Consider the following 27,151-nt stretch of genomic DNA (forward strand, 5'->3'; position numbering starts at 1 on the left):
TTAAGTATTTGATATTGCTATGTTACTCTTACCTAGTCTGTGCGTGTGAACTCTGTAGGCAAAAAGGTGCATTGGTGACCTTTTGTAATGACAGGCAATGTCTGCATCAACCACTGTGAAAACATGACAGCAATAAGCAATGACGAACAGATCATTTATCAAACAGAGAACAGTTGAATTACTGTACTTCATTCGGCATGGTTTACAAAAAGCATACCTACACTGGACAACAGATGATTTCAAAAGATAATACATAATATCTTATACTTCTGCAGTGTCCATCTCAAGACACTGCAAAGACAAACTAATAATATATACTGCAGGTTACTTTAAAATTACATACATATAAATTCTTTCTGGCTGAAAGCCAGAAGAACTTTTTCCGGTGTACACTATTGCTATTTAACAAAATAAAGTAATAAATTTACTTACAGACTATGTTGAGCATTGCTTAAAATAAACAGAGCTATGGTAAATTATATACTCTGGGGAAAATTAGAATAAATGGATATATTTCTAAACTGATACAATATAGAATGAAGTCTTGATTATAAGGGCACAGATCTAATTTAGGATTAGACAGGAGACTTTGTCAGAGAAGTGCTGCACAATGTTTACAGGGTAGTACTTGTGTTAGGTGCAGTAACAGTACCTAAGGGAGAGCCTACAAAAAAATCCCGATGCCTTTCTGAGAGCTATCGCCACATTTCCTGCTTTACACATTTCATGCTCCACTTAAGAGCTGTAAATTTGACTGAACATGAGAAGGCAGTTATCAGGAATTACAGAACGGTTTGTTTGCCCTTTTCACTCACCCTTCCAGTTGAAAAATTAAATTCCTACACTGATCAAACATTCTTTTGGGTAGTGGGGGATTAATTTGATATTTTCATATTGGAGAGCAAAGTATTTTTAATTTCAATTAAAATTTAAAAATGTTTCAAGTTGCTGAAACAGTTGGAGTCAGCGGAGCATTTGATCACCTCATCGTATTTAGTCAGCTAACTGTGAATGGGACAAATGGTGCTCTTGGTTATCCCCTTAAAAATTTTGGTATAGCAGAATATAGTCAGTGCTCAACTTCCTTAAAACAGAACATCCCATGCACTACTGAAGAAAGGATTTTAGGAGTTTCCAAGCTGAGTTTCAGATAAAATCCAGGATTCTGAATAGAAACAGTTTGGAAACTTTCTATTATGATTATTTTTATTTCAGGCATCCCATGCACTACTTAAGAAAGGATTTTAGGAGTTTCCAAGCTGAGTTTCAGATAAAATCCAGGATTCTGAATAGACACAGTTCGGAAACTTTCTATTATGATTATTTTTATTTCAGGATTTTGACCTTTTAACCAACTAGGAACACAGGAATAAAATTCTTAAATTGCTGATCCTTACTGGTAGAAATTAATTTTTTAAAACTGAAGTCTTTGTAGAATCACAAATATCATGAACAACAAATGAAGGAGAAGAAGAGTCCAAAACAGTTTATGGCTTTTTACAGGAGAGAGGAGGAATTAGAAAATAGGTAGGGCCTTCTTTTGTAAAATATTAAATTAAAATAAATTAAGAAATACTCATTGTTATTTGTACTTGTGTTTATACAGCTCTGATTGCCTTTATTGATGTAGTCATAGGGAAATAGGATACAATCTTAAACATACCTATTTTTTCCCTCACTTGTTCAATCAATCAAATAATTACTTTTTCCATCTACATATCAGCAAGCCTCTGTCAAATTTTCCTTCACAACAAGCAACAATATTAGATGCTGAAATCATATAGTCACTTTGTAAAATGTTGACTCACCTTTCCTGCCTGGTGGTATGACCGTGTTCACAGACATCATAAGATACATTCCCGCAATCAAGGGCTGCCTGCAATGGAAAACCCAAGCTCTAGTAAACAAGTCCTCTGTAAAACACAACATATCAAGTAATTGATAGGCAATGTCATTTGATACTACTAATTTCTAAGCATTGGATTACATCTGGAACAGGTCTCCTGAAAAAGAAGCTGTTTCACAGCAGTTCCCCTTCCCTGTCTTTTTTGCTACCATTTCTCAAGCATTTTCTGCAAAGTATGTGAAATAGGACAAAGTATCATCTGCATAATTGCTGTTCTTATCTCAGATTTCTAAATATGCAGCTCTTAAACTGGATTAACTCAGTACTCATAGCACAGTTGTGTCAAGTTTCTTAGCAGAAATTAATTTTTTTTGCCAACAGATGACACAAGTTCAAAATTCTTAATGTATTTTTACTTCACATATTTTCAAAATAATCCACAATTTCTATTCCAATGGAAAAAGAATGGTAAGCAATTCTAAAAATACTCACTTTTGATGTGTCAGATGTAAAGTTACACCAGAGCAGTCCTTGTGTTTATCTGTACAAATTGTGAAAGTTTCATCATTAGCAACTGAACCCCTGCAAATTACTACATATTAAAACGATTTTTCTGCTGCGTAAAAAATACCAGAAGGCAAAACAAGTTTCAATCTTACTGTGTGCAGTAAAATTGTTATATTGTGGAAACACTACTGAAAGTTGCACAAATCTGATCATCTCAGTACTGCAGTTGTAGAAATCCTAATACAGAGAGAAACTTCGGTGGTGAAAACTACTGTACTAGAAAATGTAGATCTTTATGAACAAGCAATTGGAAAATGAAACAGCATAATGTTTACACTAACAGAAAAAGAAGTTTTGATTCAAACAAATTCATATTTTGATCAAAGTTAGAAAAGTGAAAGATTTGAGAAAAGCAAAAATTTTAGCCATTAATAACGCAGCTATCAGAAATAATTTAATAGAAGTCAGGAAGTGAACTTGAGTTTATAAAAGTTTATAAAGTCTCTTTAAATGTCAATTACTCTCTTTTTCTCTCTCTGGATAAAAGGACTAATCTCCAAGTCTCATCTGGGTAATGAATGGGTTAAAATCTTGCCCAGGCTTTGTAGATGGTTCTGTGATCTCTGCCAGAGCAGCAGCTGGAGCTGTCTGCGATAGAAGATTCTTCATGGCTGCTCTGGAGAGTGTGGTCGCTGTCTCAGCCCACCACAGGTCAAGAGCTTTTTTGTTTTCTTTACTCGGCAGTCTCTGGTGAATTTCGTCACAGCAAATAAAACTGCAGCTGAGCCAGGGACCGGCCTAGCCTGGCCAGAGCCCAGGACAAGCCCCGCAGGCCCCATCTCCCGGCTGGGAGCTGTGGCAGGCCCAGCCCAGCCCCTGCCCGGGCCGCATGGCCTGGGCAGGGAACAGGAGGCCAGCTGGAGCTCTGTTACCTTCCACAGCCAGAAAACAAAGAGAACAAGAGTGCTCTGACTTTACATCTTAAGGTGGGGTTCACAAGTTGATCCCACTTTTCAATGGTCAAAACTGCTGTCAATTCTTAGAAATGACTGATAACTGGTCAGGAGAAAAGACTCCCATCAGTCACCAGCAGCTTCACTTCCTTAGCTCCCAAAGCTATCTTAAAGGTAAAGCCACCCCATGTCAAAGATGGACCTAATTCCAAAGTAAATAAACAGAACATTCTGAAAAAATACCATCCAACAGCATGATTTCAGGTAAGAAAGAGATCAGGGTAGCTATGGTAACAAGTGGTAACTTCTGAGAGCTTTTCCTCCCATAAATAGCCAGATTCCAAACTGAAAAAGTTGTTCCTTTGAACAGAAAAAGGATAATGGCCAAAGCTGAACAACACATGGAAACTTAATAGATCAAAAACTATCAGTTCAGGTTTTCACACATTAGCTATTTCAGTCACCCCGCATATCGTTATTAAGGGATAATAATCAGTTTGCTTTTCACCATCACTGATAGAATTTACTAGAATCTGTTTTCACTATGTTCATAAAGTAGATCTGTAAATTAATACATGTGTAACACAATTTCACTGGGCTCTCATAATGCTTATCATTATGGCAACTATAAACTCTTAGTTATTCCAGCTCTGTGCATTGCAATAAACACTTCTGGATTTAAAAATCTGAATAACAGTTACACCTTTACAAATAGCAACAAAAAAAGCAAAGTCTTCACTGTACACAGGAAAAAAAAAAAAAGAACAGTAGCTCTTTCATCAAGATTACCTACAAGAATCAAGACTATCAAATCAAGAACCCAAAAGTGACAAAAATAGTAAGCTATTACGACAAAAGAAGGGGAATGGTAAGAAAACATTCAAGAGAAAGAGAAACTAAACTCCTTTTCAGTGTTTGCTACAAAGGTCTCTGTAAAGTCTCTTCTACCCCACTCTCCTCATTTCAAAGTATATTTTTCTTATATAAATAACACTGGTGATGCTCCAGAACTCAGTTTTTCTAAGTTTAATATTGTTAGAATTCTGCACTACATGAAGTTCAACGGAAATTGGAAAATGCTTGCTTCCTTTCAGAACATTATTACTTGAAGTAATAAAATTTAAAATTTTAAAATGCCATCAGTCATTTTGTGTCTCCCAGTTTTGGAATTTTAGTTGAAAACATCACCATTCTATCTTTTGAAAACTGCTGGAAAATTATTCCCAAACCATCCAACTAATTTCTTATTTGAAAACTTTAGCCCTTACTACATTGTAGTGTCTCTTAAAAGTGGCACCATAGGAGGAGGGAAAAAAACTCAAATATATTTCAGTTTGGCAATATTAAAGTATTTTGACAAAATTTGAATTTTCAGAGCATGGAAAAATTTTTAATCAGCATTTTCATCTAAATAGAGCAATTTCAAAATGAACTGAAGATATCTGGAAAGTTCTACTAATTATTACAATTGCTACTATATAAGACAACCATCTAAATCAGTATCAGGAGAAGCACAAATGGACTTCTGGCACAAGTATCTGATCTGCAGTGCTGTGTTAGAAGAATGGATGGATACATTAGTCTAAACCTTTCAGGAATTCCTACAGTGCTTTAGAATTCTCTCTGTGGCTATATTTGTCCTCCACTGAACTGAATCTTTCCTAATAACTACAGAGGGATGCCGGATCTGATGTTTCCCTGCTTCTCCTTCCTTCAGTTCACCTCCTTGAAACACTCAAAGCTCTGAACACTTCACTGAAGAATGCTGACAAGTTGTGCTCTGCTTTGTGTTCTATGCAAATGTAACACAATCATATTAAATAATCCCTGCTTTTATTTACCCATATCAAACAAAGCCAATGGCGCATGTTAAACTGGCTTTAGATTTTAGGATATAATTTCAAAAAACTGCACATGACAACATTGTAACATTTATTCCAAGCTTAACTGTCAATAAATGTTTAAATTAGTTTAAAATAATCGCCAATGCTACTCCCCTTTAAAACGTTTCCTAGGAGAAATATCTCAAATACTAGAAATACTCACACCTGATGTGAAGTAAAATTATCTTAAAGAGAAACATTCTTCTTCTGTAAGCTGATTTTGCTAAGACTTCTGAAGCAAGCCTGACTGGCTTTCTGCTAATCTGTCTCTCCAGATCTACAGTCCTGAACTCTTCAATCACATGAATGACAATCTGCCACAGACATTGAGACTTTTAGGACTTCCTAGATGTTTAAAATTGCATGAGTTTTTTACTCATAAAAACAGACACTCTTCAAAACCTACTTTATTTGCACTCTGAGTATGGGGATCATAAATTATTGAGCACCCTGGTCAAACTATTTATTCAGCTTCTTTAGTGTTCTGTTTCTAGTATTTCATAGGAACAGTATAGCACTTGTAGATGGTGACTAGAATACTTACAAGCTTCTACTGCAACAGAGTGGCCCTTTTTATGAAGCTCGAAACCCCTTGTTATGAAGCTCCAAACCCCTTGTTATTTCAAAGTCAGCCCTTGATTTGTACCAGAATCTTCACATATAGTCTCAGAATTGGCTTTGCTTCATTAAAGGTAAGAAGTAGCCTCAAAGATGAGCACAATCTCTGGGCAAGGCAATTTCAAAGCTAATGCCCATGGGGAAGTAATTTTGTACAAATTATATTTAAAGAGCAAGGTAATATAGCACAAGAAATGAACTTGAGGTCCTAGTAAAGAATGAGACAAATAATGCACTCAATATTGGTATCTAATATTTGATACATAATACTATCTTGAAGTGTTTTTCTCATGTAAGTCAAGGTGCTTTCACTTGCTGATCTGTTCACTCATCCAGTATCAATTCAGAAAAATTATTTTTAAAAGTCTAGTATGAAATCTGGAATGAAACTGTACCTTTATTCAATTTGTGGAAAACAAAATGCAAACACAGACTCCCCAGTGACATTTTCACAACTTACTTTCCAAACAGAAAGGAGACAATTGTTGATCCTGGTTCAAAAATTTTTAACAGGTGAAGACCTCATAAAGGTCGGATGACTGATTTGCTAAAAGGATATAAAAATATATCATAGCCATGAATCTCTGTGTATATGCAAAGATAACTTTTCAAGACACTAGCATATTCAAGAGAATGTCAAAGAGAACCATACTGAATCTAATGTTCAGAATAATGTTCAGAGTAATGTTTAAAGGACAATATACAATTCACGTTCTTATGAGGAAACAGATCTTTTTAAGGCATCTACTAGCTTAATGAATGAACTAGCCAAAATGAGTTACTCTCCCCAACCAAAAAAAAACAAACCGTAAGACAACACTAAGAAAAGCAGGTACATCTGTGTTATTATATGTCATGTGGGTAACATAATCCTTGCATGGAGTGTTAGCAGGGAGAAATAAAGATACCTTTAGTGAAAAGGTGGGAGTTAAAGGAAGAAGCTGAGAATGCAATATTGCTTATTGTGCAAGAAAAGAGAGAGAATAAGAAAGGGAATGAAAAAAAAGACAAAGCTGAACAAAGATGAAAAGCTTCCCCATAAATTTGCTCCAAACATATTGATAAAAAATTATTAATTGCTTCAAGCAGTGCAACAGTTGTACACATACAAATGACAGAATGTGAAAACCTTCCACTAAAGAATAGCTAAAAGACCTTATCACTGGTAACTTCTAAATAATTTGACTCTTGGGGATAACAATTATATTCTCACATGCGCTGGAAAGATAATATTATGGCAGATTAGAAACAATATCAGTCTTTGTTATATGAAGGGAAGGGAAAAAACATTCTAGGGATTAGAAAAATATCACATTTTTCAAAATTCAGATTCAAAGGTGCTTCCATAGAAGAATAAAGCAAGACCAGGATGATGTCTGCACTGCATATCCCTACAGCCCAAGTTCAAAGCTTACAGGTTCTCTTTATAGACCTAAAGATTGCTAGATTTAATTTAATTTTAATCTGAACTTGAAACACTTATGACTATAAAAAGGCAGACAAATTTCTGACAATTTTTTACTTGTTTGCTTAATTCACTATCAGGTGCAATTCCACAATAATTTTTGCTTTACAGTACAAATGTGAAGAAAATTGAATAGAGAAATCAATATTTTACTAAGATGGCTCTTTACATGTTTTTTTTGTAGAATGTGTTTTTGATTCTCCAGCCTTTATTTTAATCTGCTTACTTTAGACAAGGTATAGTAAGTTTTATTTTGTTAACTGAGAGCAAAGTGGAAATCTGAATACTAATTCTTAGCTCAGGATTATAGGTAAGAAGAGATGGAAAGCAGAATTAATTAATTTAATACTTGGTTAATGAAATGAAAAATGTTTTTTTCAGAATGTTCTTTTTAGAAGAGTTGAACATGAGATTTGATGATTTTAACAATGGCATTTTTTTCTTTCCAAAACTGATAGGAAATAAAATTGGGTGCTAATACATAAATAACTACTACATCAAGTCAAATATTTGATATTTCCAATTACTTGTAAGTCATAATAGTAAACTCTGAACAATGCTTTGGAATCCTTTATATACTACTGAAAGCATAACAAGTTACATCATTTATCCTTTGTTCTAAATTGCCACAACTGCATGTGCTTAAATATAAACTTCAGTGACTGTATTATGCTTTGGCTCTATTCTTATTTTTATGTTTGTAGCTATCAACAGACATGTCATAACAAGAAAAATCCCTTTAGGTTATTCCTGAAATTTAAAAATACTTGTGAAACTAGCTGAAGATTATGAATTGAATACCTTTGAACACCACTATGAAAGTTTAGGACATTTTATTAGATTAAAACTGTATTTTTCTCAACTGGAATTTTCACAGGCAGGCAACATTAAAAACATTTCTTCTCACAAATGACAAAAAAGGTATATTCTTTTTTACTTTAAAAATGAGATCACAGACTACCAAGCAAAAATGAAAAATGAAGGGCACTCTATCATACTCTGTAACAGTTGAAACAGTACATGACACTGGTATCATCTCCCACATCATAATCTGTAAGTCAACAACACCTCTTAAACTTTCATAATTTTGCAGGCTTGCATCTATGGCATTTCGAAGTCCCACATATATATGCTAGGCAAAAAATAAGGAGTCTGCTGCAGAGGGTCTATAGGAGGTAAAAAATGATGTTTTAATTTCTTTCACTACAGTTTCTCTAAGTGTGCAAGTAGGGTAGAAGCTTTGACTAACAACTCAAGTTGTTAATAAAAATTTCCAAAGACATTCTCAACTAATGTGCAGTGATGGTTACTGATCTAATTTTTTTAATAACTACATACTCATATATTATACTTAAGAGTGAAAATGAACAATGGGAACTCTCAATGTCCCCAAGCAATAATGAAGAGCAGACTGTTGATGAATATGCTCTCTTTAGAGGTTTGCACCTTTAATTATTCAGGATTTTAGCAGGCAAAGAATCACATGGGTTTTAAGGGTCCATCTGAACTCTCTCATGAAAATCAATTCTTTCGACTTTAACTGTCAATATTTGCATATATGCTCCATTCAAACAGTGATGGCACACTCAGCTTATTCCCTCCTCCTCCTCTACCAATATTGCCATTAAGCCATGATGTATCTTCCTGTCATGTCAGAAACTACAGCTTCTGCTTCAGACAGTGCTGCTTAAAATTCTAGCTAAGTATTGCCCAAATGTTATTAGAGATACACAGAAGAGAGGCTGCATGGCACTGGGAAGCTGCACCTACCTCGTAACTTCTCCCTTCAAAACCAAGTACAGTCTGTAGATCATTTACCATGATACCATGTGGAGGATAGAGAGGCCACAGGCATAGCTTGAACTACTGTTGTAATGCATATTCCTCCCTTAATTTTTTGTTCTTATTCAGCTTTCTCTTCTTTCAAGTCCAACATTTTTATTATCATTAGCCCATGAGGTTCTTCACATTCTTGCTTAAATCCTGCATCAGTAATGTATCACAGATGAGTTCCATGGGAATGACAACCCACAGCTTTTTTGCTTTTGATGACCAGAGGCTGTAAAAAAACTCTGCTCAGGATGTGATTCACGGAGTAAAAGTAAGAATATATGTACTTCAAAGGTGTCTGAACAAGGAATTTCAAGTTTAAAGAACAAAGTGCAATATGAAATACAAACAAATAAATAAAATAATCTCCAAAAATCGCGGATCACCAATACATCAATGTTCATTAACGAAATTCAAATTTTCCAAATCCCAGCTCATAACATATAGTCTGAATAAGAAATGAGGTGGACTGAACACCAGCTGAATGGTTGTATAGTCAGAGGATGGCAACTAGTGGCATAGCTCAGGAATCAATATTGGCTTCAGTCCCGTTCAACATCTCCATCAATGACTTGGATGGTGGGACAGGTGCAACCTCAGCAATTGCAAATGATACCAAAATGGGTGAAGTGAGAGATGCACCCAATGGTTATGCTGCCATCCAGAGGGACCTGGACAGGCTGGAGAGAAGGCCTGACAGGAACATCATGAAGAGCAAGGGAAGTGCCAAGTCCTGCATGTGGGGAGGTACAACCCCAGGCATCAGCAGGCTGGGAAGCAGCTTGGCAGCAAAGGATCTGGGGCTCCTTGGGCTGAGCATGGCCTGCCTGTGCGGCCTTGCTGCAAAGAAGGTAGATGGTGCTGTCTGCTGCATCTGCCAAAGCAGGGCCAGCAGATCATAAAGGGGATCCTTTCCTTCTGCTCTGCAATGGTGAGGTGACATCTGGAGTTCTGTGTTCAGTGCTGGGCTTCCTAGTGTGAGAAAGACACAGAGAGTGTCCAGTGAAGGGACACGAAGATTATGAAGGGAACGGAGCTTGTCTCCCATGAGGGAAGGCTAAGACAGCTGGCACTGTTCAGCCTGAAGAAGAGTAGGATCTGGAAGGAGGGTGCAAAGAAGAGGGAGCCAGGCTATTCTCAGTGCTCTGTGACAGGACCAGAGGTGATGGGTACACTCTGAAACACAGGAGGCTTCCACCGAACATCAGGAAACCTTTTCGCTGTGTGGATGACTAAGCACGGGCAGAGGAGATCCTGGGGTGTTTCTACCGCTGAATATACCTGGACATGAGCCTGGACAACAGGTTGTAGCAGGGAGGGCATGGGCCAGATGACTTCCAAAGGTTTGTTTCAACCTCAACCATTATGTGATTCTGTGAAACACTCGATAACAAGGATAAGTATATTGCTATGCCTGAAATGAGTGTTTCACCTTAAAAGAAACAACAAAACAACCCAAAACCCAAGCCAAACAAACAAGACACTATCTCCAGGAGTTACATTCTTTCCAAACACAAATACTCTGACTGGCTAGTGAATATAATCTGTTCGCAATCTACTCAAGATGAAGGTTAAGTGCGTTCACACGTATTAGTTTCAACTTCATTAAAGAAAACACTGAATTATATATGGAACCCGCAAATTTCTCCCTAAATGTAAAATTATTTATCTGCTTCTTTACTTTAAGTAATTTGCTCCATGTTTTTTGAAGAAAAAAATGCTTTTCACCTTTCAAATATTTATAGAGCTAAATCAAGTTTATGAAGTTAATATACAAACTGTATTACAAATATGCCCACTGATCTTTGCAAGTGGCACTAACAGAAAATTATTTTCTACAGGCAAATGTTTTTGATGCTGTAGCTGATACAACTTACAGAGCAAATTTCCAAAATGCATACCTCTAAATGCGCTAACATCTCCATAGTGTACCTGGAGAACAAAGTATCTGCTACCCGCTTCTCCTCCAACTCTGAATCCAACACCTAAAAGAAGGAAAACATCCTGTTTTCAGAAACAATAAAATGTAAGATGATTCACCATCACTGACAGCATAAAAAGATACAAACCACTTTATTGGCTAAGAGTGAAGGGGAAGAAAATTTCAGACACCACTGAAGAAAATGTTGTCTAAAACCCTGGAAAACCACCAGCACATGATCCCAAACAGACTAAGAAGCTAAGACCATAACTTAATTACAAATTAATTCGTATCTGCTTTATGCAGAGAACTCTCTCAATAAAAGAACATTAATACAGATCTCATAAAAATCAAAAATAAAAATGAAGTCTTGTCATCTATGTAGAATTTGGTGGAACTTTCACTTCTCATACAATCTCTGTATGATATAAACTATCTAACACTAACTTACTAAGAAGACATTGAGAATGAGAAGAAAAAAAGTTCTGTAGTAAAATATTTTTAGATTTCAATTAATATTACATGCAGAAAAAATCTTGATGAAATTATGCAGCTATGTTACTTGATGAGAGAAGCAAGCAGAGGCACAAAACATAGTAGAGAAGCTTGAATAATTTGAAACAATGAAATTTCAAGTTATCACCATCACCAAAAGGGATTTCTCTAAACCAATTCTACAATGAATACTTTTCAAAAGAAGCAGAGAAAGCAATTTCTTCGTATTTGGTCAGAGAATCCCACAGTAATAGGCAAAGCCAACTTATAAATGGGACTGCAGCCTCTTTGTGCACAAATGAGGCATCTTTACGAATACTCCCTACAAACCTTGTATTTTTACACAGCTCACCAACAAGAAAAGTATTACTGGCTGGGGTTTAACAGCAAGAATCCTATGAGTACAAAACTTCTATAGATTCCCCCATGTAACCATTTTTTTTTAAACTTGACATTTTGATAACAGAATCAAGTAACATTCATGTTGGTAAGTGTGTAAATGGATTATTTAAAAAGCATTTTCATGATACTGCCCCTGGATATGAAAATGGGCAGTAAAAGATGAAAGAAAAAAATACTTGGAATTCCAGATATTTTCAGATCAAGGCCATATAGATGGTAAATATTTCTAAGACCATTAGTGGTTATTACAAAGAAGCACTTCACCCTGCCATCCAGACATATCACTCCAAGTAGCTTAAAATGCTGATTTCATTCAGCAGAGCTGTCTCTCATACAAGAAAATGGGTATACAAGCGTGTTGCTCAACTGCATCAAAGCATTAAACACATTAAATTGTCTATGTATACTTTAAACAGGAAAAATGAAGTGTTTTGATTGAACTTGCTTGTGTTTTCCCAAACAAGCAAAAAATATTTTAATGTAGTTTGTGTGCTCTTGAAAGATACATAAATGGTAACGTTCTAGTAACATATAGTAGGAAATGCTATATAAAAATAAATAGTGTACTATGATAGTTATCTCTCCCTCTGCCTTTTTTTCCCCCTACATCAATCCAAAATGGTATAGCAAACAGAATGACAAAAACCCACAAGTATGTTAGCTAGCATAATGTATTTCATAGTTAATAAGGTCGAGGTTTTTACAATTTCTATCAACTGGACATAATAAAAATATTACAGGATGTTCCCAGATACGCCAGGTTCTTACTTCCATGTCCTCCTTTTTCCCCTGCCCCTGCACACAGTAACTCCACATTTAAGTGCCAATACCTTTGGGCAACCTGGTGGGTGGAGCATTTCTTGCCCAAGCATACAAAATGTTAGATTTATCTTTGCATGTTCCTTCATCACAATCCCTAGAAATAAGAGGAAAGAAAAGAGAATATTATTTTTAAAATTCTGAAATCAGAAAACAATAGGTGACTTACATGCAAATTTTATAATAAATAATTTTAAGATCTATAATGATTTTTTGAATGTATGCTGATTAAACACAGTTCTTTTAATGTAGATTGCTTTCACAGATACTGGCCCATGTTCCACCTTCTTTTATTTCCCTCCCTTTGCATTAAAGCAGTGTTAGACAGTTCTGATGGGCCCTGTTAGCTTATTAATCTGTGCTGGAAAAAATGAAGGAATGTTTTATGGTAATGAACTGTATGAAAATTTCTAGCACAAGTCAACTCAAGTGATACAAAATGACAATGGCTGCTACATTTACACAGAAGAACAGGACTCATGCACAAAGCAGAAAAAAAGCCCCCACAAAATATAATATTGGTTATTTCAAATTAATTTTAAAATTATTTTCTAAAAAGTGGTGGGAAGCTGTTTATGAACCCACAGATAGGAGGCATTAATGCTCTTCCATGTACTTAATATGATCTCATTGCTTTAAGTTAATTTTTATTCCACTGCATGATTTCTTGTTTTCAAAATAGAAAAATCACACACATACATATACACAAAACATATACATACAAATGAAACAATCACCAAAAAAATCACAAATAAACAAACCAAAAAATGCAAGACAAAGACCCAACGGAAAATACAAAGAAAAGAGAAGGGCTTGCCACGTTAACAGGCCACAAACAGGTCACAAATATTTACAGTAACAGAGAGCTCGAGTTGTCCCTAGCCTCTGTAGCTAGCACCTTGCAGGTGACACTGAGGGTGAAAAATTAAAGACTCCCAAAGACTGGCAAATTCCAGATACCTTAAATCTGCCAGAACTGGTAAATGTGAGGCAGAGCTACCAAATCTGTAAAAGGCCAGACACAGTCATACAGACATGCATGATGGACAGACATGGATAATCAAACAAGGGACCCTAAGGAGCTTTCCCAACACCCATCTGGATTATACTTCTCCGTCTTGATCCTGAATTATGGAAAAAGGTTTATTTACAGGGTGTATTTGTACCTCCTTCCAATGCCAAAGTATCCATGGCCCTAAGCACAGAGCGTAGAAATAATTTCAGAGGTGCCACATACGGAGATATGACTTTTAGAAAGCCTCAAACTATTTAGAAAGCCTGAAACTATCCAGACTACATCAAAAAACACAAGCTGGTTGCAATGAAGGTTGGCACCCATGCCGATGTTTCATTCTAAACCAAAGTGGTACAGCCCCTGCCCTGTTTGTCACTGCTCGTAAAATGACACCTGGGAAAACATTTGTATATGTAAGGCATAGTTTCTGTTACCTGAAATTGTGGGGAAAACAGACTGCCACACAGTGTGAGGAAGAGTACAAACACAAAAAGGACCAGGATATCTAGCAGATTCAGGCTCAATCATTTTGAGCCTGAATCATTTTTATGGGAATACCTGAGCCATACATGCAGATAATGATGATGCTTTCCAGGTATCTCTCAGATATAATCGGCTCTTCTGGCATGTGTATCAAACCACCTCAGCAGGACATTACGTATGCATTTCTTTGATCCCAGTGAGCTTTATTGCAACCTAGGTACTGTATTTAATTCTGACTGAAAGCTCTGATTACTCTCCCAATCATGAGAGTAATCATGAGAGTATCAAGAAAAAAGGGACCACACAACGTTTTTAGTAGTCATACTGTCAACATGTATTTCTAGATCTTCATTACTAACAGTTGGTCACCTTCCCCTTCAAACATGCCCACGTCCCAAAGGACAAACAAAACATATTTCATGATAAGTGAAATATTCTGATGAATGCAGCTGCAGCTGTAAATTATGCAGTTTCCCACTGCTACTAGACAAAAAACCCTAGAGACTTCATCTAACCTGGTACTGAGCTGCACTATTTGGAAATGCTTTGAAGAGACTGTTTAGGAGGAATGCCAGAAGGAACTACAAGCACAGTCACAGATCTACCACCACACTTTGGACGCAACAGTCTTTAATTTATACTGCAATATTTCTAAGAATACATTCATTAGGGAAAAAAGCCCTGTGCAGGCTGCTTCAGACTTTCTTTCCGAGAGGTTACCGGAATGGAGGAGGAAGACTGCAGGGAACAAAGATGAAATACAGACACTGGTCTTTCATTTTGTTTGAAAAATGGTCAACCCTCTCATTTTGCCATCAGTGATAATCTTGAAACATTAAATTTTCAGAAAAAAACAAATCTAGAGGAGATTAGAAAGAAGAGGTAATAAGATAAACAGATTGAAAAGCAGGGAGCTAGTAAAAAGTATAAATTTAACAAACAAAAGATCACTGAAATTCATAGCTTCTTTACATACAAAAAATGAGATTCAGAACTGAGTGACACAGAATTCCTTAAAATTGTACTATAGCTGCATATTATATAGTATTGTTCCAAAAACTGATTTTGACTCAAAATTTGGGATTGAGTGCGGTAGAGGAGAGCTTCCTGGCTGCTTCTTGGATCTTTGTGTTTTTTGCAAACTCTCCTAGACTTCCCAAAGGCACTCTCTCCAATTCTAGGTAAGCTCAGAGCTGCTTTTATTAATGGCACTGGGGTTTTGGCTTATTACCTAGACTGAAAGTGAAATATTTCACTATGTCAGCAAGAGCAGTATTTGGCTATCCCTTTAGCACATTTGCATTGGTTATAATAACAGATAACTTTCATTTCTTTCTCTATTACACTGCACTCCTCAATACTAACCAAGACTTTAAAAAAAGGGTAATTTAGGCAATTGAGTATGTCAAATCATCATTAGCTCTTGAAATGTTGCAGAATGTTCTGGGGCAGTGACAATGGTAGGAAACTACACCTAAAACTACAATTCTTTGTACTGTCCCCACTCTCCCTCATGAAGTAAAATAGAAGACCTTCACTGAACTAGTCATGACATCTTTTGCAACCTGCACTGCATTACTGATGCCAAAGGCATCCAAACCCATTCTTTCATGCCAACTGAAACAACTAGTCTGATAGAGGAATTACCAGGTGGTCATCTATGACCTGTACTTAAACATTTGTTTGCATTAGATAACAATTTAAATTTGCCCTGCCTGATCTCAAAATAAAGGCTATGTCTATGAATCAGCTCATTCATCAGAGTTTATTTCAGCATTAGATTTGACCTAGCACAAGACCTGTCTTGCCAGGAGACTCACAAGTTCTGAATAATTCAACATTTTCTTTTAAAGTATTAAAGTGCGTTCCTGATTATCTACATAGAATCTGAACTTGTATGAATCAGTTCAGGCATGTTACTTTAACACAGTTTGTCAGCTCAGGTGAAACTTGTCATTGTTTTGCCGAACTGTTTTTAGATTAACTCTGATCAAAGAATAGAAGCAGATACACTTTTTTTTAATACACTGAGCAACACCTGAGGCAACACCTGCAAAACTATTTTTTTTTTCCTGTGGAAAGACCTGTGTATTTCAAGAAGGAAGAACAACCTTGTTCAGATAAAGATTCTACCACACTGCACAGTGAACATTGAAACCAGCACAGGTTCCACACAACATGACAGCCTTTCAAAAGGCCAGGGACATTGGCAAGAATAGTGTCAAATCACCACAAAAGGCAGCAGGCCAGATGGGCATCACAGATTTTGTCTTAGTGCTGCTATGGCCAAAGGACAGCTAATCCCAACAGAGTCATCTGGATGCTTCTCATTCCTCTCCACTCAAAACTGGCCTGAATGAAACTTCACACCTCAGGAAAACTGTGAAAAATTCTGACCTTGCATTCTGTATGTTCCTAACAGCCTATTTTTCCATAGTGCAACTAATCCACATCAGGATGGTAAAAAAACCAACTTGACTTGAAAAACCATATGTAACTAATCTTGCCAGAACTTTGAAAAAGAAACTAGAAGAAAGAAAAAAATCTATGTGGCATGCCCAATTGAATCAAAGCTGGCTCTGTAAAAATGTTAAGAGTGTAGAAAGTAAGGGAAGGATCCCTTCTAAACAAGTCTTACAGCAGTCTGCTCAAACAACTTTACTTTCCCTACTAGATGGAAGAGCAAAAGAAGTCATCACTTGCTAGCCTTCAGGTAACTAAAGGAACAGCAAATAACCAAACAAAATAAACAACAATGAAAACCAGTAACACACAGTCAATAGAATTACTTAAACAAAATTAGGTTAGAAGTTTCTAGCACTCGAGTCTATTTTATGTAGAAAACACATGATCATCTTTTTAGTCTTGCAAATAACTGCAAGGAGGGCAAGACAAAAAGCTGCAAACTGCTGCAAAAACAGGGATGTGAAATGATGAGACAGTGGATGAAGAGCTTTCATTTTGAAAATGCAAAGCAAACACAAAACCTCAGATACTACACATTTTAAAAAAAATATAGCAAGATCTAATCAAAATCTGCATATGAAAGATTTGAAATAGCAGATTTAAACACAACACTAATCTATTTGGTCTGACTGAAATGGAGTTAATTTTTCCCACAGCAATCCTCATGGTGCTGGGATTTGCATAAGTAGCTAGAAAGGTGTTGATAACACACCAGTGTTTGGGAAAAATCTTAGTAGAGGCCACAGCCAGACCAGTTGACACAAAATGACCAAAGAAATGTTCCATACCATATTATATCCACTAAACAATGAAAGGTAGGAGAAAGGAGGAGAAGGGGGGTGGGGACACACACACGTTTATTATTTATGACATTTGTGTTCCATAGCAACCATTACTTGTGCTGAAGTCCTACTTCCTGGGAAATGGCTTGGTGACGAAAAGTAGAGAATAAAATATTTTGTTTTTCTCCACTTCTGCCTAACATTTGCTTTTGCTGTATTAAACTGCCTTTATTTTGACTCACGAGTTTTTTTGCATCCTGAGGAGTGGAGGGATGGAGCCAAGCTCAATCCACCACAACTAAATGAGTATCTTGTCATTTGACAGATAGGTGTTAGGTGTTAAATACAGCAATCAAGAACAGATGCAACATTAGCTGCCACACTGCACAAGCTGTCATTAATGAGTCTTCTGCTGGGAGAGTGATGGTACAGCCAGGTTGCTCAAGCTGCCTGAACTCTAGACTAAATACATCAGTCTGATTCAGTTTTGAAGAACTTTGTTTTATAGCTTTGGATCCATCTCTTCTACAACCTCAGAACATCAGTTAGATGTGACTTAGGCATTGTCTCATAACTTCACCTCAACACAAGCTCCTGACCAATCTATAACAACATAATTCTATCACATACAAATTATTCCACGCCTCTATTAAAACTACTTCCAGAAATATGCAAACAGCACAAGCTGAAACTACAATCTACTCAGTTTTAAATAGGACGCCCACTTTTTTTTAAATGGCCAGAATTTCTGGAAAAAAATTATGTTGTTGTATTGTTCACATTAAAGTATTCAAGTATACTCTATCATATGAGATAAAATAAAAAAGAACACAGAAAAGCTGTGTGCTGGGAAAAGAAATCCATAGAAATTCTATGCTTTCAGTTTTATTTTGGTCTGAACTTCTTAAGCATCTGCTTTTCTTGCACAACCATGAACATTACATTTTCAATATTATAACTACTGGTTGTCAGGAAAACTAGGGATAAGACTTTTGCAGAAAATTTATAGTGTATGTTTAAAATATTAATCAAATAATCTCCCAAAAGCAGGCATTCAAAATGTTTTGGTGCATTTTTCCTGAAAATATATTATACTATACTGTTAGTTCTTAATTCCAGGTCTAGCTACCTTTTTGGTAAATACTTAAAAGATAAATTATGATTACAAAACTCTATCAAAACACCTATATTAAAATTGCTCTGCAGTTCAGAGTAATTAATATAATCTTTGCAGCATTAGAAAAAATACCCCATGTGCTCTTTTATGAAAACCTACAGAAAATTTGCAGAATTACTGGACAGATGATTAATTTCCACCCACCTTCATATTCAGTTTGCCTCCACACACCTATTTTACTGGCACTGGCTGTTTCCCTCTGCTCTCACTGCTTAGGCATTTTGAAGTCAACAACCAAGTCACTTGATAAACTTCTTCAGCTTCTCATTCCATCAGTTTCATTTGCATGCATTCATACACAACCTCATACAGAGAAAAGCAACTGACTATAGATTGAAGATTAGATTTCTTGTTATTCAACGACATTCTCTACTATAACTTCTACCTCCTCCTTGAAGACAGTCAATTAGTCATGAAGAATATGGAGGAGTTAGTTAAAAAAAAACAAAAAACAATCAAGCACTTTAAGTGTGGAAAGACTTGATTGTTAAACGTTTCTTCTTCATTTCAAATTTTCCTGCTTTTCTAAGAGATTCTAACACTGGAAAAGGTTGAAGCAATTAACACTGAAAGAGTTGGCTAATAACAAAGGCAAGATGCAGCTCTTACCAGTAATTTTCAGTAGAGGAAGGTTCATTACATCCAAAGAGTAACATGTGATGCACTGTGTCCATGCTGGCATGAGGCTTAAAGTCAACTGAAAACAAAAAAATGTCAAAACAAGTAAGGTATCCATAATCTCACCATAACTGAATTTGGTTACATAACCAAGATCATCTTGTGCCATTTTTTCCCCTGTAATACTACAAATAAGGCAAGTACATCCCCACCCATTTATTTGACTTCTGTATTCCACTTACACACTTTCCTTCAATTTTCATTCAACAGCCTTCCCTCTAAGCTAAAACACTGTACCTCTTTTATTAGTAAGAAAAAGAAACTCTAAGTTCCCTGTTAAAACCACTGTATTTTCCACGAAAGTTAAATATGATACTTAGTTAATATATCAATGTATCCCAACCAAAAAGTTTTACTGTCACCAGTCTAGCTGCAATCTACCTTTGAAATCTGGACTTGTGATTTAATAATACTCTTCTACTTCTTTTGTACTTCATAAAAAATACAAACAAGCAGTAAGTTATAGTAAAGAGCAACTAAATCTTATGCATTAGTAACATCTTCTTCCACTATTCTACCTGGCTTTTATTTTTTCTGTTTTTTCTTGGGAAAACAGTTCCAAGAAGGGATTGTGATTGAGTCTCACTAATATGTCAAATCTTTTGGAATGAAAAACAAGATTTGTTTAAAGTCAGCACGATCTCATTGTGAAATATTTCTCTTTATTAGAAACTTAGATGTGAATGTTCACCTCTCAAATGTCTGTTCTTTAAACTATGCCACAGATAAAACACTGGTTTGGTTTCTCAAGTTCTTGTGATCCTGTTTAGCAAAGTAAAAATTTTACCAGCATCACGGGAGTAATATTTACCATGAATGTACAATGATGGCATCTCTAAAACTAACTAAACTAAATTCCTTTATTGCTACTGAAAAAATATGCCAGTTGCAGGGAATGCAATAGTTTTTAACCTTGTACTACAGCAGAAATTCTGAAAATAAGTTACTCCTGCCCCTTACATGTACGCAGACAGTGAGGAGCCTCCAAGTAACTTGTCTTTTAGCTGTTAACATGGGAAGATGGTGTAGCTGTAAATCAGTGAAACACTATTCTGCTCCTGAGGTTTATGGCATTACCTGCACTCAGAAACCAGTATTTTAACACAGAGCTGTGGCAGAGTTCCTGAAATGAATGATGATGTGGGTTATTGTCCCAGTTTCACAGGGGAAAAATAATCAAATAGCTTATAACCAAACTACTGGAGCTGAGATCTGTTGTGGAAAGCAAGGAAAATCAGACAAAAATTAAGACATACAAGTCAAGTTTTAGCTCAAAGAGAGGTGGTGAGACTGTAAGGAAATGAGCATGTCACAGCTCAGGGCTTGGTCTGGGAAATAAGATATGTACCCATATGCCCTGTGAAGGTACTTTGAGTGATATATAATTCAGAACTACAAAAGTTGCCAGCATGAAGAGAAGTTTAGAGACCACCCAACAGCTTTATTTTTCTACAAGCAAATTCTATACATTTAATAGATAAAAACCTAATCTGTGTTACAGAGACAGTTTTTGTTTTGATGTTTTTATCAGCAGTGATTAATAATGAAATAATGGCTTAAGCTTGCACGGCAGAGGCAACGTGTCATTCCGTGGAATTCCTACTTTAGTTTTCAGATGTTTTGGGTGTTTTAAGCTATTGCTGTGAGAGATTAGATTTCTGAAGGGGTTTATAAGCAGTTTGCAAATGTGAAATTTCATTAACAAAAATAATACCTGTGAAAAATGTGCTGTTATAAAATGTGCTGTTATAAAAAATACGTTATAAAGACAGGCCTCAATAAAGTTAAAATTGAAGGTTAGGCCTGCTAGCTGCTAAAGCCACCACCTGTTCTGCTGCTCAATACTGTCTCTCTGTTCTTTTTATTTCTCTACCGCTCTCCCACTGCAAGTATTTATTCTAATGAGTGTTTCAGAAAGTCTTTTATTCACTCCACATAATGCCTACTACAGTGATACCCTAAAGCATGGACAGGACCTTTAAGCACTATTATAAAACTTACTACAAATAACTTATGTCCTGGGGTGACCTTAGCTATTCTTACTAAGAGAAATAATGCACCAGAGCTAACAAAGCAAAATCTTTCTGCCATACGCTATTTTACGTGATGTACTTCATTATTGCTAAAGGAAGCATTGAAAAACCTCACAGTCAGACGATGGGCTTAAGATAGCTTTGTACAGGTGGTCACAGTATGGTTCCTGTACAGCTATTTTCTTAGCAGCACACCCAGGTATACAACTTTCCAAACAGAAGGTTAAAAGAAACAAATGAAAAATCCAACTAAAAAACCCTGTGCTGCAAAAGCCATGAAAATTAATGTGGGATTCAAGCCAAATGCAGTACTTGTCACAGAATGAGAAAGTGCCCAGGGTTTAAAGGGACCTTAAAGATCATCTTGTTTCAATCCCCCTGCCATGGCAGGCACACCCTCCACTATGCCAGGTTTCTAAGAGCTCTATCCAACATGGCCTTGAACACTTCCAGGGATGGGGCAACCACAGCTTCTCTGGGCAACCTGCACCAGAGCCTCACCACCCTCACAGTAAAGAATTCTCTTCTAGCAGCTGATTTGAACCTGTCTTTCCTTTTTCCCTCATCTTGTCATTCCATGCTCTTCTAAAAACAGCATTTCCCCATATTTCTTGTTGGCTGAAGGCCACAATTAGGTCACCTAAAAGTCTTCTCTCCTCCTGAACAACCTCAATTGTCTCAGCCATTCCTCATGGCAGAGATGCTGCATCTTTCTGATCATCTTTGTGTCCCTGCTCTGGACTTGCTGCAACATTCCTGCACTTCCTGTGCTGGGAACTGACACTACCAAAGGCCTAAAAAATACCAAACAGGAATCCTACTTTCCTAGTTGACAGCTTCCACATTTTACAGTAATAAACAGAAGATTAAATAGTTCATTTTTTAATGCATGGAAAAGTGATAAAAATGATTACTAAAATAACAGCAGCAATTTGTATATATGCACTAAATTGAAGTCTGACCTAGTTTCTTGATCAAGTACTACTTAGAACTACAAACTCAAAAGAGAAATAGGAATGAACAGACCATAACATCAGTTTAATCTTAACAGTGTGTACTTAAGCTATGTATTTAAAAAACTAACTTCTAATAGGATAATCTTTACAAACAACAATTCTATTAAATAAAATTGATAGATTCTTGGTTTTTAATATTACTGTCCTCTTGATCACAGAATTAATTTTAAAGAAATTTTTCAAGAATTCAGTGCCTGGAGTTTGGCAAATGAGGGAGACATTAGAGGCCTCCAATACAATGAAGACATCATTGCTTGGCAATAGGAAAGTTAATAAATGCCATAACGGAGTAACACACCTAGAGCTTCTCAGAGTGCCTTACGGATAAAAAGTAATAAACCATCTCATTACCTCAACCTGTATTGCTGAATGTAGAAGGCTCAATTTAATTTCTACAGCAGAATCTCACAGATAGGGACTTGCCATGAGTCAGTAAGAAAAAGACACATTTATTGGTCACCCATATAAATGAATGTAAGCAGGTGAAGATGACAGTCAAGCTTTTAGGCTGAGTGGCCTGCTGTCAGACTCAATTTTCTGGATGTCTTTAGAGCACCCTTTAGCTATCTCTACAGCTTAGTAATGAAAAACTGATTTTTATCAATGCTGGCACCATAAAAGACTCACCTGAGTTTCTAGTTTGACTACTTATTAATAAACATTGATCAAACAGGATGCAGAAGAAGAAAACCACAATATGTTTTAAAAATATAAATGGAGCAATACTTTCTGGAAAGATTACACATTAGTCTCACACACTAATAACATTTTACACACTAATCTCACAGCCATTTCACTCCACAGGAGCAAAAGGTATGTTCCTAACATAAACCTCAATGTACACTAACCCACATCAAAAAAACCACTTGCCCTAATAAAATTTGTCGGTATTTACAGCCCTTTGGTACAGAGAAACAACTGGCTCGAACAGAAATCTCAGCCTTGACCCTCCACTAAAGAACATAATACAGAAAACACATCAGCAAAAATATACAGATACATGGCTGAAAAAGATCCGCACGGCAAAACCTACTCTAATTCTCCTCCTAGCTGGCATTATTTTATTAAGTGTGATCAATTCCTTCCTCTGATAGTGTCTGAGAACTGACTCTGAATAAGTTCATGAATTCTGGTACAGCCCCTCCAGTTTCGATGTACAAAGTACTTCAAAATATACCCACTGTCCCTGTGCAAGCATGCATATTTACTGGTCTCCTTTAGGGAAATAGCGAAGTTTAAGACTGAATTCAAAGTCCTTAAATACAAATTTAATTAAAATAGTGAAAAATTTATTACCAAAGAAGTTTCTACTTACTAACAAATGTAATGTACTGACCATATACAAAACTAAAAAAAAAAACAAAAACAAACAAGCTATCCCTTCCAAGGCTCCTACATTTCACCAATATACAACAAAAGTATCTTGCTGCAGGTTCCATAATAGACCCTTCTCTTCCACAATGTCTTGGAAGAAGGAAGAAACAAGGGTAAAAATAGGAAAGCAAAGTTTAAAAAAAGAATGAATTAGCAAGTATTGGTAAAACTGTAAAGAAACTTGGTCATAATAAAGTCCTTTTAAACCATAAAAGGAAACAAAGCACAAGGCATTTACTTCGCAAATAAATTGAACTGAAGGCATCACATGTAACTTAGCCATCAAACTGTCTCAGGAATCCCATTTATTGTTTCAGTTATGTGTATTCACACATCCTCATGTTGAAGCTCTTCAGAACACACATGGTATTCTCAATACATCACTAAACAGCAACCCAGTGACAGTTTATATGCTAGTTTTCCGTTGTTTTTGTCACAAAGCGAAACAGTATGTTTTAAGGAAAGTTAATTACACCATTTATTGGCAATGCAATGAAGGCAGATTCCACTTAAACTATAAAAATATAGACTCTATCCTTTCAAAAAGAATAAACATTCTCTGTGTGCCAATCTTCTGTGCTTGTTTAAGTAACACAAAATACATGTATGCAAGTGAGTATCTTCACAACTCAAGTATTCAAAATAGTTAAGGAAAAACTTCATTGCTAATTTCTTAGGTGATAAGCCTATTGTAAAAACCTCTTTCCAGAAAACATTTAATTTTCTATTTAGATATTTTATAAGGTAGGTCATTCTACATTCTTTCTATTCTCTACATCTGGATATGACTGAGTCTACTCTTTCTAATGATCAGGTAACTTTCATAGATTGTGAAGACTCCGATGTGAGACTTTTCCATGAGGAAATCACTTTCAAGAGATTTTACTGAAGCAAAATGGAATGATCACATGCTTCAGACTGACCCTATGACTATTAATTTTCTGTTGAAGTGACAAAATAACCCAATAATTTTCCTCTACTTCTAAAGCATACAAAAATATGAGTTTGTAAGGAATACTATCATGGGAATACCATGTTCACACAACAAGCTGGGTTTTTTTTAAAGATTTCTCATTGAGTTCCCCTTGCTCTTCAAAGCTCTACATGACAACTAGAATGGTTTCTCTGTCCAGAGATCTTATTCTGCTTTGTCATGACAGGTACTCAGGAACACTGATCATTGGAAAGGTGACCAAATCCTGTAAAAATCAGGTGAAGAATATATAAATTTTTAGGTCTGCAGAAAAAGAAAAAAAAAAAAAAAGGTTGCATTGCATGACTTGCACTGAGACTTTGCATAACTTTTAAGCAAATTCTTTCAGTATGTCCTTTTAAGCATACACACCAACAAAAGAAGTTTATGTTCCTTTAACACAAACAACAGAACTAGATGTGCAGCAACCTAATAATGCATTGACCTATGGAATTTTTCAACTCAGTGAAACACTCAATAAAAGCTGCTTAAGGAGGAAGTAAGTAGTATTGCCTTTCTATGAACCAACAAAAGCAGAAGAAGTCTATTGTACACACAGCACAGCAAGCACTGTTTATTCAAGAGTGAACACTCACTCCCTTCCTTCTATGCTCATTTTTCCTTCTGGGGTCATACTTACAACCAGAATGTGAGGTCAGATTCTTACCTCTTTACAAAACAGATATATAGAGAAAGCACTGAAAAAATGTAATAATTTTTTTTAATTATAATTTTCTTAATTCATAATACAACATGAAAAATCAAAACACAATATTCTATCTTCTGAGGGATTTCCACAAGAAAATCCACATGGAACAACTACATCCAATTCCCACCATACTTTTATTAAGTGCAGGTATCCTAAAAGGCAACGAAAGTGTAAAGGAAGAAAAACATTGTTTCCTTTTACACAGTTTATAGCATGTTCTGAAAGCAAAACTATCTTCCGCCAAACCAATAAGCCTTCTCTCTATCTGAACAATTTTATGTTCATGGCAAAGCATAACAAAATTTCAACTACTGCAAAGATTTTCTGAACAAATGGTGTTCTCCTGATGTCTATGATGACAGCCTTTCTAACACATCACAGTATAACCTTCTATTTGTCTGTTGTCTGTTACTCATTCCTTGCCATTAAAAAAAATAAATAAATAACAGAGGGAGAGGGTTTGGTTTCTCCTCCAAGTAAAATCTTTCACCAGCCAACACTGAATGTAAGTGCAAAGGACTTACAGCCTGTGCCAGGAGATAAATAAACAGTCTGCTCAGCAGTGCAGAATTAAGTATGTGACCAGAGACAGAAAGCCAATATTTTACAGACTGCTTGGTGCTGACTGCCAGAGGCATCTGCACACAGCCCCTTAACTGCTATTATTCATTCATCTCCTCAGATACAGTTTTATCTTCACTCTAAGTATCTCTCTCTAGTTTGTTTCCATATTAGACGTGACAAATGCATTTTGGAAACTCTGATGTCCAAAGATTAAGTTAATATGAGTCAACAAGAAAACAGAAAATGTTGAGGTTCTTCAAAATGGCTTGCTTAAGTTCTTTCAGTTAACCAGTACTCACCTACATAGGCTTCATCATCCACTGGCAGAGGTACTGACATGCAGAAGTAGGTATCAGACTGTTAAAAGAAAAGAGAACAGAAATTACCTTTAAATTGGGAAAAACTGGAATTTAAAGAATAGAAACAAAGCACCAAAATTCCCTACACTTTCTGAAGATGAATGTGGGAATACTGAACAAATGAACAGGACCATCTAGAAAAACCATCACATACTTTACTGAGATACTCAGGCAAATATGATGTATGTTATCTAGTTTACCACTACAAGAAATAAATTCATTGCCACAATTTATTTACATGTAACAGAGATCAGGCTATAAGGTTATCAAAGTGGCTATTAGGCTGGTAGGTACACAATTAACTATTTTAAACCTCTTTTTTCTTAATTTTTTTTTTTTTCCCAACTTCTAAGGCTGTTTAGGAAAGGGAATGTATCACCTACTAGAATTTCTCTACCCCCATGAACTCAATATCTGAAAGGCCTTCACTAAGCAGATAAAGATAAAAATTCCTGCTACGAATAACTTCAAAATTAATTTAAAAGAAGACTCTGTGGATAGGTGTGAACAATTAAATGTAACTGAGAAGGAAGGCACAATAGTGATAACAATATGTGATTACAGAGCAGTGATTTGCACAGGTAACAAACCATTTTTGGTGTTTTTGCTAGAAAATGGGAAGGATGCATGGAGGTTACCTGATACAATTAATGTGAATGCCTTTGTGTACTGTGGCTACATGCATCATTTATACAGTTAACATATTAAAGCCTTCTAGAAATAGAAAAGGAAATATTCTGTTTTTCTTAATATTCTATTTCTTCTTAACATGGGTTCAGAAGA

The 27,151-nt window shown here is 36.0% G+C and overlaps 1 protein-coding gene across 11 annotated transcripts in view; it reads right to left on the reverse strand.

Annotated features, from left to right (window-relative positions):
- PAM (peptidylglycine alpha-amidating monooxygenase) overlaps positions 1-27,151 on the reverse strand; it is a 132,010-nt gene that overhangs the window by 46,723 nt on the left and 58,136 nt on the right. For all 11 annotated transcript variants that reach the window (XM_058865363.1, XM_058865371.1, XM_058865370.1 and 8 more), the window contains exons 4-10: positions 26,309-26,366; positions 19,272-19,359; positions 12,751-12,836; positions 11,004-11,087; positions 2,339-2,387; positions 1,809-1,876; positions 33-113 (exon numbers count right to left, since the gene is read on the reverse strand). In XM_058865363.1, coding sequence (XP_058721346.1) covers positions 33-113; positions 1,809-1,876; positions 2,339-2,387; positions 11,004-11,087; positions 12,751-12,836; positions 19,272-19,359; positions 26,309-26,366 — 514 coding nt within the window. The remainder of the gene's footprint in view (positions 1-32; positions 114-1,808; positions 1,877-2,338; positions 2,388-11,003; positions 11,088-12,750; positions 12,837-19,271; positions 19,360-26,308; positions 26,367-27,151) is intronic.

Source organism: Poecile atricapillus, chromosome Z (assembly GCF_030490865.1).
Source record: "Poecile atricapillus isolate bPoeAtr1 chromosome Z, bPoeAtr1.hap1, whole genome shotgun sequence".
Taxonomy (NCBI): Eukaryota; Metazoa; Chordata; class Aves; order Passeriformes; family Paridae; genus Poecile; species Poecile atricapillus.